At 34.5% G+C, this 19,546-nt stretch overlaps 1 protein-coding gene across 3 annotated transcripts in view; it reads right to left on the bottom strand.

The window, feature by feature from the left end:
* Window positions 1-19,546, bottom strand: part of Atp11b (ATPase phospholipid transporting 11B (putative)) — a 109,003-nt gene that overhangs the window by 22,829 nt on the left and 66,628 nt on the right. For all 3 annotated transcript variants that reach the window (XM_077795320.1, XM_077795321.1, XM_077795322.1), the window contains 3 exons: window positions 18,408-18,535; window positions 17,161-17,299; window positions 338-403 (listed from right to left, as the gene is read on the bottom strand). In XM_077795320.1, coding sequence (XP_077651446.1) covers window positions 338-403; window positions 17,161-17,299; window positions 18,408-18,535 — 333 coding nt within the window. The remainder of the gene's footprint in view (window positions 1-337; window positions 404-17,160; window positions 17,300-18,407; window positions 18,536-19,546) is intronic.

Below are 19,546 nucleotides of genomic sequence, written 5' to 3'. Positions count from 1 at the left end.
TCAAGTTTATTATTTTGCCTGTGAGAAAGCAGCACTGAAATTTCATGTGATGATTCTATCTTAACTCCATAGCCTAAAACAACTGTGTGTTTTGTATATATACAGAGCTGTACAATTTCAGTGACTTTTATTTGACCATAAAAATAGGCTGAAGTTTTCCAAAAACTTCAGATAAAAATTTTAAATGAATACTAAAATGGCAATCAGTGAAATTATCCACTGTTAAATAAGGAAAACATCTACTGATAGTGCGGGGGGGGGGAGAGAAAAAAGAATATTCAATTGCTAATTATACAGGCACAAAAATGTATCTATGTTTCTAATTCCAGTATCATACCTTTACTGTGACTGTAATAACCATGACTGTAAAGACCAAAGTGCCAAAAGTCCAGTTTCCAAACATCTGAACAGAAAGAATAACATGGTGTTAATCAGAAGTAAGGTAAAAGGTAATTTCATTCTTTATTCAAAATCATTTGAACTAAGTTAGTTACATATAAAATTGGCTCATTAATAAAGTTTAAAGAATACAACAACAAATTTTGGCGAAGATGTGGGGAAAAACGTACATTCATACATTGCTGGTGAGATAGCAAATTGATGCAACCACTCTGGAAAGCAGTTTGGAGATTCCTCAAAAAACTAGGAATAGAACCACCATTTGACCCAGCTATCCCACTCCTTAGTATATATCCAAAAGATTTTAAAATCAGCATACTGGGATGATGCAGCCACATTAATGTCTATAGCAGCTCAATTCACAACAGCTAAGCTATGAAACCAACCTAGGTGCCCTTCAACAGATGAATGACTAAAGAAAATGTGGTTTCTATATACAATGAAATATTCTCAGCCATAAAGAAGAATGACTTTATGACATTCGCTGGTAAATAGATGGATCTGGAGATTTTCATGCTAATTGATTTTTTTAAAGCCAATCCCCAAAAGCCAAAGGTCAAATATTCTCTGATACGTGGATGCTAACTCACAACAAGGGCGGGTGTGAGGGGAGGAATAGAAGTTCAGTGTCTTAGACAAAGAGGAATAAAGGAAAAGGATGGGGATAGGAAAAGGTAAAACAGTGGAAATAATTTGATATAATTTTCCTATGTACATATATGAATACATCATAGTGAATCCCACCATTGTGTACATCTACAAGAATGGGTCCCAATTAGAGTACGATGTGTTCCTTGCTTACATAATTATATAAAAATGGATTCTACTATGATGTATAACTAAAAAGAACCAATAAAAAATAAATAGATAGGGGCTGAGGTTGTGGCTCAGCGGTGGAGCGCTCACTTGGCACGGGTGAGGCCCTGGGTTCGATCCTCAGCACCACATAAAAATAAATAAATAAAATCAAGGTATTGTGTCCAACTACAACTAAAAAATAAATATTATATTGAAAAAAAATTTAAAAAACAAATAAATAGATAAAATATGAGAACCACCATAATAAAGTATTATTATGTTTATTAGTATCATGTGCAATGATCCTTTGGATAATATCATCAGACTGAAAAACCAATATGGGCTTAAGAGTTGTGTGGCACAGGTTATTTTTAGAATGATACAGCTGTTGGTGACTGTTTTATTCCTACCATGTTGTAAAAATAAGAAAACTCTGTTCTACACAATTATTTTCTGGGAACTTTCCAAACAGAAAAGACAGCAGATCACTTTGCCACAGTATTTCTGGATACAACATAAGCAGAGCAGGAAAAAAAGAAATTTAAACTTAAAACCAATATCTGAAAGAAAAGATAATGGCCAATGGAATTACTCTTCAAAAGATTCCATGTGAAAATACAGTTAATGCCATTGAGAAAGTATTTATAGCCTGAACTTTAGTCCTAGTTATAGCTAAAACTGACTAAAGTTCATTAAACACGCAAAATCCCTAAAGAATATCAGGAACACGGATTAGAATATAACCAGAAGTTTATGTTAATTTCATTTACAAAGTAGTCACAATCTTAACATTAGTTTAATAATTTGCTTAAAAGATCTTGTTTTTTTTTAAAAAAAAAAACCGATAGATTTCTAATAATTAGCATTTACTTATATTACTTCATTGTATCTCACACATCATTTGTAAATGATAAATCTCACAGGTTTCTATAAGAATTAGGGTTTGCAAAAAGGACAAGGAATCTGGTATGTATTAAATAATAAATAACAGTTATCATTATTAACAATGAAACATCACTTAACATTCCCTTATTTGAGAGTGATTTGGAAGTGTGTCATGATGCAAAGAATGGAAAACTTATATTGAACCTCTGCTTACTTTCCTACTTTTATCACCTCTAAAATAATGACCCAGAAATACAGAAAATTATCGGATTTCAACTCAGTTCCTGGAGGAGTGCTAGTCTCCTCTTTTCCAGGGCTTTAGGGACAGATACTTGTTTGCAGCCAGGAGACCCAGGCCTGGAAATGGTAAAAACTATGTATCTATTTGACAGTATCTAGTTTTACTGGGTTTAGATTGAAAGCATTTCATGTGGTATCTTACTTAGAAGCAGAAGAAGATTCAGGGTTTCCTCTTGCATAAGCCTCATTTGAGGTTCTAGAAAGGGCCACAGAAACACATTCGTGTGGATTTTGTTTTGTAAGCTCCCCAAAAGTAATGTATTTAACTGTAATCTATCAGTTAAGACTGCAATTTCTTTCCATTCTGACATCACTGGTTGGTGATGGACCTACAGAGGTCATTTTGGGGATGTGGCTAAGGAGAAGTGAGCTGAACTTACATTTGCTTTGCACTAAATGAGATATATTTGGGTCAAAATCACTTTCCCGTGTACTTAGGTCTGTATTCATAACTGTAAGCTTTCTTCTTCTTTTTTAAAAAATATTTTATTCTTTAGTTATAGTTGGACACAATACCTTTATTTTATTTATTTATTTTTACATGTGCTGAGGATCGAACCCAGGGCCTCACACATGCTAGGCGAGCGCTCTACTGCTGAGCTGTATCCCCCCCCACCCCCTTATTAAAATAGAGCCTGAATTTCAGGAAATTAGGAGACAGAGTTACTCAGAATATTTTCTATCCTAATGTGTTAACTTTCTGGATCACTTCTCAGATGGGAGAGATGAGTGCACCTTTTACACAGATAAAGAACTGGTGGCCCACAACCAAGCCCTATGCCACTGCTCTACTTTAGACCAAGTTGCTCTCAATTGCGGGTGTTTGTGCCTCTCAGGGGACTTTTGGCTGGATATGGAGTCATTTTTGCTTGTCATAACTAGAGGTGTGTATATGTGTGTGTGTGTGCTATTGGTGTCCAGTGAGCAGAAGTGAGGCTTGCTGCTAAACATCCTTTAATTCACAGAATGAGCTCTCAAAGCAAAAAGTTACCTAGCTCAAAATACCAACAGTTTAGAGGGAGAGAAACCCTGATTCTGAAGGTGGGAAGAAAGACTGAAAAAAAAAAAAAACAGTAAAAAATATAAGGAAGCCAAAATAAGTTACAGATGTTGACAGAAGATAACATGACCATAAGGAAGGCTTCATAAATTGTGCTGATGGTCAATTTCATTAGGTCTCAGACACGCTTTTAGATGCAGGAATATAGAATTGGTGTTGACCATAAAGAAAAGTTTTGTTGGGCATGCTAAGGTTCAACGCTCCAGTGGATAACATTCAGAGAAGCATAGGAGCCAGCAGTAGAACAGTGAGAAAAGAGAATTTCTTCAAGTTTGCTCTAAATAGACACAGAAAACCATAACGTAAGTAGAAGGTTGTGGGCCAAGCAGGTATGTCTTTTATTAGAAGATGAGAGAGCTTAGAACTTGTTTGGCAGTGTGTTTGATCCAAGAGGATGAAAGGCTGATGGTGAAGAAATGAGAGGGCAATTACAAGAGAAAAATAGTGGTTTAAGCAAGAGTTGCTTTCACAAAAGGTGAACGCTTTATCAGGTTTAACTTAATTACACTTGTATCTATATAAAAATTACTTTTCCAGAGTTAATCAGTTGTTTAGCTCCTGTACAAACTGTTTCTATTACAGACCCATTATAATAAATGATAGATTGTACAGTGATACTATGAGACAGTCTACTTTTCTATTTTCCTCTAAGATACAGCTATATCTAATTTCCTATTAGGTACCTGGAGTGCTTTAAGTATTTCTCATGAATAAATGAGCATACCAGGAAATTCTATAATGAACTAGACAATCAAAGGTATTTTTATAATATAATCTTTTATTTAAGAGCCTGTATTTACTCATCATAAGAATTAAACTGTGTATATTTTCTTGAAAGACCTGATCGGTAATTACATTAGTTAAATCATTTGAGTTGAAATAAAGCATTTTGCAGCAGGACACAGTTAGTTGCCAGAGAGTTCATTTCTAGTCTTAATAGAGCTCTTACCATTTGATAGTTAGGTTTTAGCAGCTGATGACATACATAGCACGTAAGATAAATTAATTAAGGACAAGAAATAGGGGAGAAATCATTAGAAATTAAAGAAAATAACAGTAAACATTACATAAAGGTTTATTTTCCTCTTTCCCTAAAAACAACTTGAAATTTCATTTTCTCAGTCTACTGTATACCTCATTATTTACCTCCAACTAATCTGGCAAATGATCAGTACCTATCTGCATTGATGAAGGAGTGAAGATTTTAATCCTTTGTTAAATTTTTAAAATGATGGAATAGTGTATAATATACTATTTAGAATGGCATCCAAGGTCTGACAATTCCAAAATCTCTACTAGAGAAGTCTAAGTGGAATAACACTTCTCTAATAGCATTTTGCTTTTACCCTCTCATCCTATATATTTTTTAATTTTAATTATTTTGGTTTTTTTTTTAAACTGGGTACACTTTCATAAAGAAGGGAAAAATCATTAATAGTAGAAACTTTCTTTTGAGTTCTTATATATTTTGGTAAAACACACAAAACAAATCAAACCCCTTATCTGGAGAGGATCTCATTTTAAAAAGTTATTAGCTAGTTTATAATTTTCATGTCTGACCAACAAGAATGACTGTAGTAGATATCAAGATTTGGATGTATCTTTAGTCCCCATTTTTTTCTGAAGCCTTTGGTTGAAACTATCAGAGAAGCAGAATGTAATCAAGCGTTGGGATGGGAATTAGGCTACTTCTGAGATTGTTCTGATATTTTCCTCCCTGCATCATCTTAGTTTTCTATTCTTACCATGTGACTATTCCCTCCTTCCTGTTCCTTCACTATAATATCCCTACCCATCTCGTACACTCTTATGGTAGCCATGATACCTTTTTCATGGCATGTAGTTGAAGTAAGTTTAATTGGAGAGGAACTCTCAATCTAGCTTGTTTCTCTACATATTCCTGTTACTTTCTTTTCCGTATTTATAATCTCAAATAGGATTTTTCCTTATCTAAATTTTACAAAGCTTCTTCCTGAAGGAAGTTTCTTGCTAAAATCACAGAATGACTATATTAACTATTTCCAAAAATGTTGTGTACGACAGCAACATTGTTAGAATAAGCATGTCCCAGATAACACATTCTGCATGGGTCAATGAAGGAAATAAACTTATCCTTTATAAAAAATATAGTCATTAATTTTTAGTCACCTAATTTACTGTATACTTTAGCTTTAAAAAATTAATTTCACAGATAGTTAAACTCATAGAAACAGAAGACAGAATAGTGATTTTTAAAGATTAGGGGAAGGGGAGAGGAGACAGGAAAATGGGGAGTAGCTGTTTAGTAAGTACGAAGTTTTAGCTCTAGACCTCTGCTGTAAAATAAAGTGAATATACTTAACATTATTGAACTGCACATTTAAAAGTAGCATGGTAAAAAAGTGCCAAATTATATATTTAAAATTATTTGTCAATTATAGCTTTACTAAGGCATAAATTATAAAGCTGTTTTTTGGTACCAGGATTGAACTCGGGGTATTTGACCTCTGAGCCACATCTCCAGCCCTACTTTGTATTTTTTTGTTTAGACACAGGGTCTCACTGACTTGCTTAGCACCTCGCCATTGCTGAAGCTGGCTCTGAACTTGGGATCTTCCTGTTTCAGTCCCCTGAGCTGCTGGAATTATAAATATGTACCACCATGCTGGCTGTAAAGCTGTTTTAAAAGATAATTTCATAGAAGTCAGTTTTTCTAGATGCAATGTTGGGGATTTAAAAAAATTTAAATTATATAAAAATCTCTCTCAAGTAAGCTGGATTTAGTGGCATATACCTATAATCCCAACTACTGGGGAAACTGAGGCAAGAGGACCACAAGTTTGAGGCCAGCCTCAGCAACTTAGTAAGAACTTTTCTCAAGATAAAATAAAAAGGGATGTTAATTATAGGGGAAATGGAAGATGGGTGAGCAGAGGAAAGCTGCATTCCAAGTTGGCCATAGTGTAGACAAACACAGTGAATGGTGAAAGAGGGATTTCCCTAAAATTTAATAAAAGTGGCTTAAGTACTCAGAAATTTGGGTGCCATAAACAAAGAAGAAAGAATACATGGAGCCCATCTGATGTCTCCACAGACACTGCTTGCATGGATTCATCAAAGAGAGTTGGAGAACAGTTTTGGTATGAAAAAGCCTGAGATAAAAAATGCTGCCTAATCTTAGCTGATCCAGAGATTACATTGCATACTGGTGCTGGAAAAGCATGTTCTGAAACTCAACTGGCTATGGAGAGCTGAGGCAGGAGCTATCTTGGGGCAAACATACCATTGTGATGACCGTGGGACCTAGGACATCAGGAAAAAAAAATCCCCGAAAAACAACAACAACAAAGAACAATGCACAACCACAATATTCTAGCAGGTGCTTATTTAGGGACCTAAGCTGGGCCTGGTGGGATATGAGTGAAAGAGGTAGAAGAAGACTTTACCCAGGGGCATTTGAGTTAGAAGGGGAAGGAGAGCCTGACTCACTTCTCTTTTGTATCTGGTGGCTCATGTGATCAGCTGAAATAGCCGGAGTCAGAGTGGGTGGGGATGGGGTGGGTTAAATACTCAGAGACTAAGACTGGCAAGGCTGTGCCTGTGGGCTGCAGTGAGTGAAGAATCAGCCCTTATGCCCCATGACTGGAATTCTTGGGAGGCTCCAAGGAAGCAGACCTACATAAGAGATCCACTATGGTCTAGCCTTAGGGGAGGGTCAATCTAGTTTCTCCAAAGAAGGCATCACCCCACAAAGCCCCTGAGGCTTGATTAGATGCTCTCCCACCTGTTAGAGCTTCCCTTGTGGAACACTGCAGAAGCTGTATCCTGGGACTGCACTGGTCTTCATGGATAAAATGCCAAATGACAGTATGTCCTAACCCCTCCCACCTCATACTGGTGAGAAGGGAAGCGAATCTTATATCAAATGGCTTGATGCCACTCCAATTGGCAGCTCAGTGTACAACACAAAAACAGGAAGGGGTCAATAGCCCCACCCCCTTGCTCTATCAAAACATAAATCAAGAAGAATTAGAAAAAAGACTTGGACATAGACAGTGACCACTCAAATCTAGTTAACTACTTTGACCATCTTAAAGAAGATGGTTCCTTCATTCTTCATTAAGATTTTGGATTTTTAAATTTCATTTAAAATTTTTTTTCTGTGTGTGTGTGTGTGTGTGTGTGTGTGTGTGTGTGTGAGAGAGAGAGAGAGAGAGAGAGAGAGAGAGAGAGAGAGAATGTGTGTGCATGGTGCATGTGAATTCTGACTGTGCTGATTGGTTCAGGGACATATATACATACACCCATTTGTTTCTTTTTTCTTTCAGTTTTAGAATTGTTTAAAATGAATTATTTTTCCTAGCATTGTCTTTTGATGGTTAAGGTTTTTTAGATTATATAGTTTTGTTTGTATTATTTTCATTTGTTTATTTTATTTTTTTAAAATATTTTTTTAGTTGTTTATGGACCTTTATTTTATTTATTGGTATGTGGTGCTGAGAATCAAACCCAGTGCCTCATGCATGCTAGGCAAGCGCGTTACGACTGAGCCACAACCCCAGTCCCTCATTTGTTTATTTCTATAAGTTTCTCTTTCTCTCTTAATCTTCTGCTAACAGCTACATTCTATTGTTTTCTCTCCCTCTCCCAATATGTTGCTTCTTCTATATTTTCTCCTCCTTCCATAGAAACACCATCTGCTACATCTCTTCTACATTTTCTCTATTCTCTTTTTAATATATATATATATTTAGTTATTGATGGACCTTTAGTTAATTTATTTATTTATATGCGGTGCTGGGAATCAAAACCAGTGCCTCACCCATGCTGGGGGGGCAGTGGTACTGGGCATTGAACTTGGGGGCACTTGACCACTGAGCCATATCCCCAGCCTTATTTTGCATTTTATTTAGAGACAGGGTCTCATGGGTTGCTTAGTGCCTTGCTAAATTGCCAAGGCTGGCTCTGAACTTGTGCTCCTCCTGCCTACACCTACCCAGCTGCTGGGATTATAGGCCTGTGCCAAGGCGCCTAGTCCTTTCTGTTCACTTTTTGAAATTGTAAACTTGTAAAAATTCCGAATACATTTCTCTCCTAATTGACTGTATTTTTACCATCTTTCAAAACTAATTGGTTTATATAACTCCTGCCCCCAACATTAAGGCTAATACAATCATTACTGCTGTGGGTGATATAGTTGACAACTGCTATTTGCATTAAAGCTAGATTCTAGTTCATGGTAATTATTTTTATTGTTGACAACTGCTGAACCAACCATTCTTGTTTATTGGTTACCACCAATAAATTAATGTTGAAGATGGAATAGTAAAAATTGGGTATTTAACTTTAATGCTGTGTATTGTTTGTAATGGTTGTTACTATAGATTATTTTGCCCCATTCTGTGAGGTGCTGGAAAACTACAGGGACACTAAAAGTTCACAAGTTAGAAACTCTGCTGCTGAACTAAACATTCCTTGACACTATTCCAACTCAAAGAAGTGAGGACACAAAGTCCCAAACTAATAAGGACCTAAGGAGAAACAATCAGAGAGAGAACTCAATTCCTACCCTTTGGCATCTACTCATACATCAAAAGAAGAGAGAAGTCCCAGACAGATGAATTATTTACACACAAAAGGATGAGCAAAAAAAGGGGTAGAGGAATCCACCTCAGTTGATATGCAAAACTTCTAAAAATGTGAAAAAACAGGCAAATAAAATCTCTCCCCAAATACCATAACTCCCCAACAAAGGGGATAGTGAAGTAGATGAAAACCCAGAGAAAGATTATAAAAAAATGATTTAAAATGTTCAATGAATGGCCATACTACCAAAAGTGCCATACAGATTCAATGCAATTTTCATAAAAATTCCAATGAAGTTCTTCATAGAAACAGAAAAAGCTGTCATGAATTCATCTGGAAAAAAAAGAGGCCCACAATAGCCAAAGCAATCCTTAGTGAGAAAAGTGAAGTAGGAGGCATTGCAATCTCAGACCTTAAATTATACTATACAGGGGGCTGAGGTCGTGACTCAGTGGTAGAGCACTTGCCTAGCATGTGTGAAGCACTGAGTTCGATTCTCAGCACCACATATAAATAAATTAAATGAATGTCCACTGACGACTAAAAAATATATACTTTAAATTATATTATAAAGTTATAACAAATACAGCATGGTATTGGCACTGAAATAGGCATGAAGACCACTGGAAAAGAAACAAAGACACAGAGACAAATCCAGATAAACACAGTTATCTCAGACTAGACTAGGGCACCAAAAACATTCATTAAAGTAAAGACAAATGGTGCTGGGAAAACTGGAAATCCATATTTAGCAGGATGAAATTTAACCTCCATCTCTTACCCTGCACAAAACTCAACTCAAAATGGATCAAAGACCTAGAAATTAGACCAGAAACCTGCACATCCTAGAAAATGTAGGCACAACATTCCGGCTTAGGAACTGACTTCCTCAAAAAGACTCCTAGAAGTGCAAGAAGTAAAATCAATAATCAATGAATGAAATGGCTCAAACTAAAAAGCTTCTTCCCAGCAAAGGAAACAATCAAGATGTAAAGAGATCCTACAGAATGGAGAAAATTTTTGCCACCTGCATCTCAGGTAGAGTATTAATTTCCATGATATATAAAGAACTAAAAAGATTTAACAAACAAAAACCCAAATAACTCAGTCAATAAATGGGTAAAGGATTTGAACAGACAATTCTTAGAAGAAGAAATACAAATGGTCAAAAAAATTTATGAACAAAATGTTCAACATCTCTAGTAATTAGAGAAATGCAAATTAAAGCTACACTGAGATTCTATCTCACTCTAGTCAGAATGGCAATTATCAAGAATTCAGGTAACAATAAAAATTGCTGAGGATGTGGGGAAAAGGGTACACTCATAGACAGCTGATGGGATTGCAAATTGGTGCAACCATTCTGGAAAGCAGTATGGAGATTCTTCAGAAAACTAGGAATAGAACCAAAATTTTTGTCCCAATTATCTCACTCCTTGGTATATATCCAAAAATTTAAAATCTGCATACTATAGTGACACAGGCATATCAATATTTATAGCAGCTCAATTCATAGTAGCTAAGCTATGAAACCAACCTAGGTGCCCTCAACAAATGAATGGATATAGAAAATGTGGTATATGTATACAATGGAGTATTACTCAGCCATAAAGATGAATGACTTTATGACATTCGCTGGTAAATAGATGGATCTGGAGACTATAATGCTAAGTGAAATAAGCCAGTCTCAAAAAGCCAAAGGTCAAATGTTTTTGCCGATATTTGGATACTAACCCACAATGGCAGGGAGGGGGGAAGAAGAGATATTCAGTAGTTTAGGCAAAAGGGAATGAAGGGAAGGGAGGGTAAGAAAAGGGAAGACAGTGGAATAAATCTGACATAATTTTCCTATGTACATATATGAGTACATCACAGTGAATCCCACCATTGTGTATATCCACAGACTGGGGTCCTAATTAGAGTAAGATATGTTTCAAGCTTGTATAATTATATCAAAATGAATTCTACTGTGATGTATAACTAAAAAGAACCAATAAAAATAAAATAAAATGTAAAAAAAAGTTCAGTGAACTAAAAGAATATCTAAGGAAGGAATTAAGAAAGCAAGTATAGGAGATGAAAGAGTACTTTATTAATAAAGACATAAAAATAGTGAAAAGAAACTAAGTAGAACTCCTAGATATGAAAGACACAATCAATCAAATAAAAAAACTCACTTGAAGGCATCAATAACAGATTAGATTGTGTAGTAAATAGAACCCTAATCACTGAACACAGAACTTTAGGCCTTGAAGATTAGTTATATGATTTTGATTACACAGAATGCAAGAAAGGGAACAAAATTACAGAACATGACCAGAATATACAATAACTATTGAACAACATTAAAAGACCAAATCTGAGAATCATTGGGATAGAAAAGAATATGGAGGGCTGGGGATGTGGCTCAAGCGGTAGCGCACTCGCCTGGCATGTGTGTGGCCCAGGTTCGATCCTCAGCACCACATACAAAAAAATAAAGATGTTGTGTCTGCCGAAAACTAAAAAATAAATATTAAAATTCTCTCTCTCTCTTAAAAATATTTCTTTATCTCTAAAAAAAAGAATATGGTGATAAAAACTAAAGCCATAAAGAATATTTTCAATGAGATAGTTACAGAAAACTTTTCCTATCAGAAATGAGATAGACGTCCACAAAAAGGAGGGTTATAGGACCTCAAATAGACGTATTCAAATGAGAAGCTCATAAAGACATATCATAATAAAATACCTAACAGAACATAAAAAAAGAATAATAAAAGCTGCAAGAGAGGAACATCATGTCACATTTAGAGGCAACCAATAAAGCCTACTTTTGATTTCTTGCTCAGACCCTAAAATCAAAGAGGGCCTGGAATGAGATATTCTAAACCCTAGAAGAAAACAAGCCAAGGTTAATATACCTAGCAAAACTCAGATTTGAGGGGGAAATAAAAATTTTCCATGACATGAATAAACTGAAAGAATTCATGAGCACCAAGCAAGCACTACAAGGAATACTCAAAGATAAACTGCACACAGAGAAACAAAAGAAAAATTTCCAAAGCTCCCAAACACAGGAAGTTCAACAGAAGAATTCACTAAATAAGAATCCAGACTGGTCAAAATATAGCAAAAAAACAAAATGGGAGGAAACCACAAATACATATCCATACTAATGCCAAATGTTAATGGTCTCAACTCCCCAGTTAAAAGACACAGATAACCAGAATGGATCAAGAAACATAATCCAACTATACACTGTTTACAAGAGACTAATTTTAATAGGCAAAGACATCCAAAGGCTGAAAGTAAAAGGATGACAAAAATATTCCATGCATATGTTCAAGAAAAAAAGCAGGAGTAACTATTCTCATATCTGACAAAGCATATTTCAAGCAAAAATTAATCAGAAGAGACAAAAAAATTCTACTACATCCTAGTAAAAGTAACAATCCAACAAAAAGATATAATGATAGTTAACACTTATTCCCCAAATGTCAATACTCAATTATATGGAGCAAATACTCCATGACATTTAGCCTAATGTATTAGACCTAACACAGTAATACTAGACCCTAACACACACACAGACCCTAACACAGTAATACTGAGTGATTTCAATAGACCCTATCACCAACAGACAGGCCATCAAAATATAAAATTGATAAGGATATCTCCAGCCAAAATGACACTATATGTTGAATGGACTTACCTGACATCTACAGAATATTCCACCCTAAAACAGCTGAATTTACCTTCTCAGATATGTGTGGAGCTTTTTCTAAAATAGATCATATTATAGGCCACAAATCAAATCTTAGCAAATACAACATAAGCAAACAAACAAAAAATCCTATATAATCCATGTATTCTATCAAATCATAATGCAATGAAACCAGAAATCAACAGCAAGAAAAATAATAGAAATCACATAAACATATGGAGATTGACCAATACTCTCAAATAAATAATGGATGAAGAAAGAAATGAGAATAGAAATCAAGAAATTCTTAGAAATAAATGAGAACAGAGAGATCACATATCAAAATTTCAGTACAGTATGAAAGCAGTGCTAAAAAATATTTATAGCACTAAGTACCTACATTAAAAAATTAGAGGGCTGAGGCTGTAGCTCAGTGGCTGAGTGCTTGCCTAGTATGTGCGAGGTACTGGGTTAGATCCTTAACACTGCATAAAAATAAACAAATAAAATAAAGGCATGATGTCCACCTACAACTACAAAAAATTAAAGAGATCTGAGATAAATAAGCTTTTGTTCTACCTTGAGTACTTACAAAAATAACAAACTAACCCTCAAACCAGTAGAAGACAAGAAACAATTAAGACCAGAGCTAAAAATCAATGGAATTGAGAATAAGAAAACAATACACAAGATCAATGCAATGAAGAGCTGGTTCTCTGAAAAGATAAATAAGATTGCAATCTGCATTTAGGGAAAAATTGGGAGTTCATAACCCACTTCAATCTAATGTATGAAATATGATATGTCAAGAGCTTTGTAATGTTGTGAACAACCAATAAAAAAAAAGCAAAAAAAAAAAAAGATAAATAAGATTGACAAACCCTTAGCCAAACTGACCAAAAGAGAGTGCAAAGATACAAATCAATAATATCAGAGATGTTTATAGATTTCCTGGGCATATAAAAACACTACAAGGAAAACAGGAAGCATCAACATATGAGCACTGAACAATGAGACTTGTACTAGATACAACTCTAAACAGATTTTTAGCACAGATATAAAAGAGGGAGCTGGAGCTAAAGGACAGGGGTCTGTGGGTTCAAATAAGAACTAGTTTTGAAGAGAGGAACTGAGGTAGAGAGGCAAAAGCAACCTAAAGAGGAAACATTAACAATGGTTTAGAACTAGAAAAGATAGCAAGGGGATTTTCACAGATAAAAAGAAAATTTCTGGGAAAAGTAGATTAGCACAGGCCTTCTCTAGTGTAATGATCTGATAGTATAAATAGCAACTATTACTACTAAGACCTACCAAGTACTTTTATTAACTGCTACTGTGATTAATGTTTTACGTGTGACTTAATACAGAAAACTTGCAAGGTAGGGACACACCTCTTATTTTAGCAGAGAGGAAACTAAATGATGATAGTAGTAATAATAATAATAATAATAATAATAATAATAATAATAATAACTACTACTACTACTACTACTACTACTACTACTACTACAGGTGCCAGAATGTAAATCCTATTCTGAATAGTTCCAGTGTGTTTCTTTTCCATTATTTCTAGAGGCAGCAGTAAGTAGCAGATTAATTTTTATTAGTATATACACTACATACATGATATAACTAGGTAAAGGGGGCATTAGGTTAATAATTGAAGGTTAATGATTTATAATTTGTGTTAAAAAAACCAATTAAGCAGGTGATAAGAGAAAAAACTTTTATGCTAAAGACCAACAATTTATCCTGAATTAAGGTTCTATCTTTGTATAAAGAATGCTAAAAATTTAATTTTAAAAAGTTACTAAAGCTAGACATGATGGTGTACACCTGTTGTTCCACCTACTCAGGAGACTGAGGCCGGAGGATCGCTTGGGCCTGGGAGTCTAAGATCAGCCTGGGTAAAATATAGTGGGATGCTGTCTCTTAAACAACAACAACAACAATAACAACAAAAAGCCACTAAAAAGTAGAAGCAAACTTAAATTCTCAAAGTAAGAGAATACTTGGGCTGGGGATACAGCTCAGTTGGTAGGGTGCTTGCCTCACATGTACAAGGCTGAGGGTTCAATACCAAGCACCACAAAAAAAAAAAAGGAAAGAAAAGAATACTCACATAATGTAATAGAGTATTGTGTAGCTATGAAAAAATTATAATAATATGAAAAATCACAGGTTAGAATGTTAAGAAATAAGGAGATGCAAATTATAATGATAATGAAAACTGCAAAAGTTACAAACGAATGAAAGGAAATTTGTTAAAACAGACAAAATCTGTTTAAAAACAGAAGCAATAATATGTGGATAGAGGTATAACAGGCAATTTAGTTTCTTCTTTTTTTGGTGGTACTAAAGATTGAACCCAGGGCTTCACACATGTAAGGTAAGTGTTCTACCACTAAGCTACATCCCTAGACCATGATTTACCTTCTTTATATTTTTTCCTATATTTTAAAAATATTTACCACAATGTGTACATATTTTTAAAACCAGGAAAAAAAGTAGTAACTAGCAAAAAAGATCTCTTTAATTTTCTTTTCATTCAATGACTTCTGCCTTAATACACCTTGACCTCTTCATCTGTCTGGTTCCATCTTACTATTTAATAGGAAGTGGGCACTCTCATGTATCTGTGCTTTATGGTTACTATACCCTGCAAAGGTGGCAAGGCTGAGTAAAAGGGCACCAGGCTAACAGTTGTTTTTACAAAGGTATTAAGGATCATGACTAAGCACACAGACTGAGTTAGAATTCTACTCTTATATTACTTATTTCTCTGAGGTTATAAATTTTCCAACATGCAAAAAAGTTAAAAAATATTTTTTTCTCATGCAGGATTATTATGATTTAATAAGCAAAAGCATGTAATATAATTGGCACAGAGGAAAATAAAAGATAATTATTACTTGGAAAGTGATGTACCCTTGTGTTACACAAAACAAACTAGACTCATATTTTTATCTGAATCAGACTTAATATGTCCTCAAAAGTGCAGTGACAAAACATTTATGTTCCTACCCTGTAACCTAAAGAGATGAGCATCGATAAGGCCTCTATATATTTGAAAGCTATTTCCTTAACTGCACTAGCCTATTTTGTTACTAGTATACCTGCTCCATTTCTGTAGTCACTTAGAAGACTCTAAACTCATATCAAAGTATGTAAGTTACTCTTATATATAATTCAGAGCCTAGTATATTACCTGGGAATGTTTGGTCCTCAATAAGATGTTTGGTGAACAAATAAAACCTTATACTCTTTCAGTTGCAAAGATTGTATTTCTGTGCCTCCAAACATATTATATAAGATCCAAGTGTTGCCAATTAAAAAGAAATAAAATGTTATAGATTGGATATGCAATGTCCCCCAAAAAGCTTATGTGCTAAAGTATGAGCCCCAATGTTTCAAAGTTCAAAGGTGGGTCTTTTAGGCAAAGATTGGATCATGAGGGCTCTGAGAGATGAATGGACTCCTGGGAGGTGAGAAGGAAGTAGGTCAACAGAAAGGTTTATCTGCCTCTTTCTCTGCTTCCCAGCTGTCATATGCTGGGCAGCTTCCCTCTGTAATGTTCCACATTTCTGTCTAGGAGCCAGTGGACTATGAACTGAATCCTCTAAAAACAGTGAGCCATGATAAATCTTTCTGAATTGTTCATCAGGTATTTTGATCAGAGACACAAAGCTGACAGATACAACAAAGGAATCCAGTCTATTATAGTACCAACCACTGTCATTTCTGTTCTTCTAACCCACCTAAGCCAGAAAGAGAGGCCTAGTTCTGCCACAAGCGTCTCAACATAAGCACTCCAATCAAGGCACAGTGGAACAGTATACTGTTTAGTATTCTTTTTAAAATTTCATATTTCAGAAAAGTGGCCATATTAAATAGTAACTTAATGACATCCTTAGAACTGCCAGTGTGCACTGAAGAGTATGATGGCACTCCATAAATAAACAATCAATTCATGCAATTAAAATCAAACAACCACTATTTCTCATCTGAAAAATAGGAGTAATTACACCCTTGTAATAGGATTACTGTAAGGATAATGGGCATGGGATATATACAGCACTTAGAACAAAAGTAAGTACCAAATAAATGATACCTGTTATTAGAATACAGTCCTGAGGTAAACTGCATGCAGGGGTATTAACATATATCTTTGTATAAACTAATTTTTGAACAGCAAAACAGTCTAGTAACTTGAGGCTCATTTTACAATTACACTGTAGTACAGTTATGTTTTCCTTAGAACTGCACACTGGCAGTTCTAAGGATGTCATTAATGTATGAAACTTCAGTGAAAAAAGTTAAGACCTTTTTATATTTTTATTTTAATTTAGTATCTGAAATTTTATAATTTAAGTTGAATTTATATTTTATTTTCCATGACATAAAATTATAAAAAACTAAACCAAATGAAAATATTGATAAGCATTCTTTAAGACATTATATATTTTACCTGGCCATTTCCAAGCAGAGATATGTCTTTCCCCATTAGAAAATAGGATCCAAAGAAGAAAATAAAGGCATGAGTGAAACCCAGGATGGTCCAATAAAGAAATGTTTTAATGCTTAAGAGACTGTTTTTACTAATGTCCCTGTGAATTAAAAAAAGGAATACATTAGGATTCATATTTTACCTACAGAATAATTATTATAATTTGATAATTAAAAAAAACAAGGAGTTTTAATTTAAATTTTTAAGAAAATATTAGAATAATAAATATGCTCAAATTGACAAACCACCAGTTCTAGTAATAGCATACATAGGGGTAACAGCTTATAGTTCACATAATGAAATTCATACATTTTCTCATTTGATAAAGAAATATATGGGCATTATTACTTCAGTTTAGTTGTGAAAAGCTGATTTATCTGTATTGCATTCTGTTGATATTCAACCAGTCTGACTATGTCTCCTTCAAGTGAGGTCATTTGAGTTGGCTTCTGCATTGAGGGTCTTAATTAATAGCATTTTCAATAATAGTTATTATGGGGAAAAATAATCTGTGTTAATCTTGGGTTAAGCCCTGTGCTAGATAACCTGGGAAATCAAAATAAGTTATTTTATATTTGGATAACTGGATACACCTCTGAAAATGGTACCTTCGTAGCCTCTCTATAATAAGAGTTTTTGATGGGAACCTTCAGCTATCCCTGCCTGATTCCAGAGCTCTGGTGATAACTTGCTTCTAGAAAAGCAGGAATAAAGCAGAGAACAGGGATCAATATCGACTTGCATTTTGCATGGATTATCATTCATAAATTTGGCAAGAGTAAGACATAAACTAGTTCATAAGGAATTCTAGAGACTAACAATTACTGAAATAACTTGTCACACAAAGTAGAATATTACTGGTTTACAACAGGTAAGTACAAATTACACAATCACCCAAGGTATTAATGGAATGAAAGCATTCATTCTTAAAAACATAGGAAAAACTCAAAATTTCTCTTTGGTATTCAGCAACTATAAATCATAAAATAATCATGTTTAGTAAAATATTTTTATTTATTTATTTTTGTGGTGCGGGGGACTGAAGCCAGGGCCTCAATACCTAAGCAAGTGCTCTACTACTCTCCAACCCCTTAGCAGACACTTCTACATATTTGCTTATTTTTTAGGTACACGTTAAACTGCTAACCATTAAATACAATACTTGTAATCAGAAAACAATGGACACTTAAATGCTGGAAAATACTTACCGATAGAGGGTGGGCTTGTTCTGTAATACATGAGGGTCTATATGCTGTTCTAAAAGACTATATATCAGAATAGGAAGGGAAGTAAAACAAATATTGTATAAAGTCAGGTACACGCTGTCATACAGTGTCTAGAAAGAGAAATAAGAGGAAATTTTGACATTCTAAATTATGTATTCCTATTATATTTTTGTGTATAATCACAAATAAGCATGTTAAAAAAGCATAAAACTATAGTTTTTTCAATTACAACAAAATCTACTTTAATTATTATGATTATTTTTAGTTGTAGGTGGACACAATACCTTTATTTTATTTATTTATATGTGGTGTTGAGGATCGAACCCAGGGCCTCACACAATGCTAGGTGACTGCTCTACTGCTGAGCCACAACCCCAGCCCTCCAATTAGTTTTTTAAATGGACATTAACATATAGTGTTCCTAGATTTAAATTCTGTGTAGAAACTGAAATATTTTGCTATGTCAGTTGTTTTTGGAATTATAGTGAACTGGATCTATATTTCAAGATTCCCCACAACTTGGTCACTGTGATAATAGTTTTAAACAATTCTATATGCATCCTAAGCTTCTTATTATCCCTTCAGTATGCTACACATATAGTTTTGCTTTCATGGCTCGGTCTCCCCATCTACATCCCTCACTCTCTTTAGGACACTAAATAAATAAGTCTCAATTTCTTCCATGAAACTTTTCACAGTGACACAAGTCCTTGCTGATAGTGTTCTTTAAAGAGTCACAGATGCCACTGTTGGTACTAAAAGCTTAGCACTGTGCCTATGCTTTTATATGTTGTTTTATTGCTATTAATACTGACTCCCAAGTTATACTGTAAACTCCCTGAACATGTAATCAAAAAAGGTCAGGTCTCCTTGTCATATGGTCTTATAGCATTCTTTATTTCATTCAGGTAAACCGTTACTGACAATTAATGCCTACCTGAGTAGATATCTAAAATTTAGAGTTCAGCTTGTACACAGAGTTGAAAATAATAATTAAGGAGGAACAACATATGAAAAGAAAACCTAACAACTTAAGATAATTAAGTTCTTATTTTTTTAAATAAATTAGAAACCATGTCTTGCTCAATTTGATAAAGTATGGTATGTGAAAAGGGTGCTCA

Source organism: Urocitellus parryii, chromosome 2, assembly GCF_045843805.1.
Source record: "Urocitellus parryii isolate mUroPar1 chromosome 2, mUroPar1.hap1, whole genome shotgun sequence".
In the NCBI taxonomy this organism is placed as follows: Eukaryota; Metazoa; Chordata; class Mammalia; order Rodentia; family Sciuridae; genus Urocitellus; species Urocitellus parryii.
This window is presented reverse-complemented; position numbering and strand designations above follow the sequence as displayed.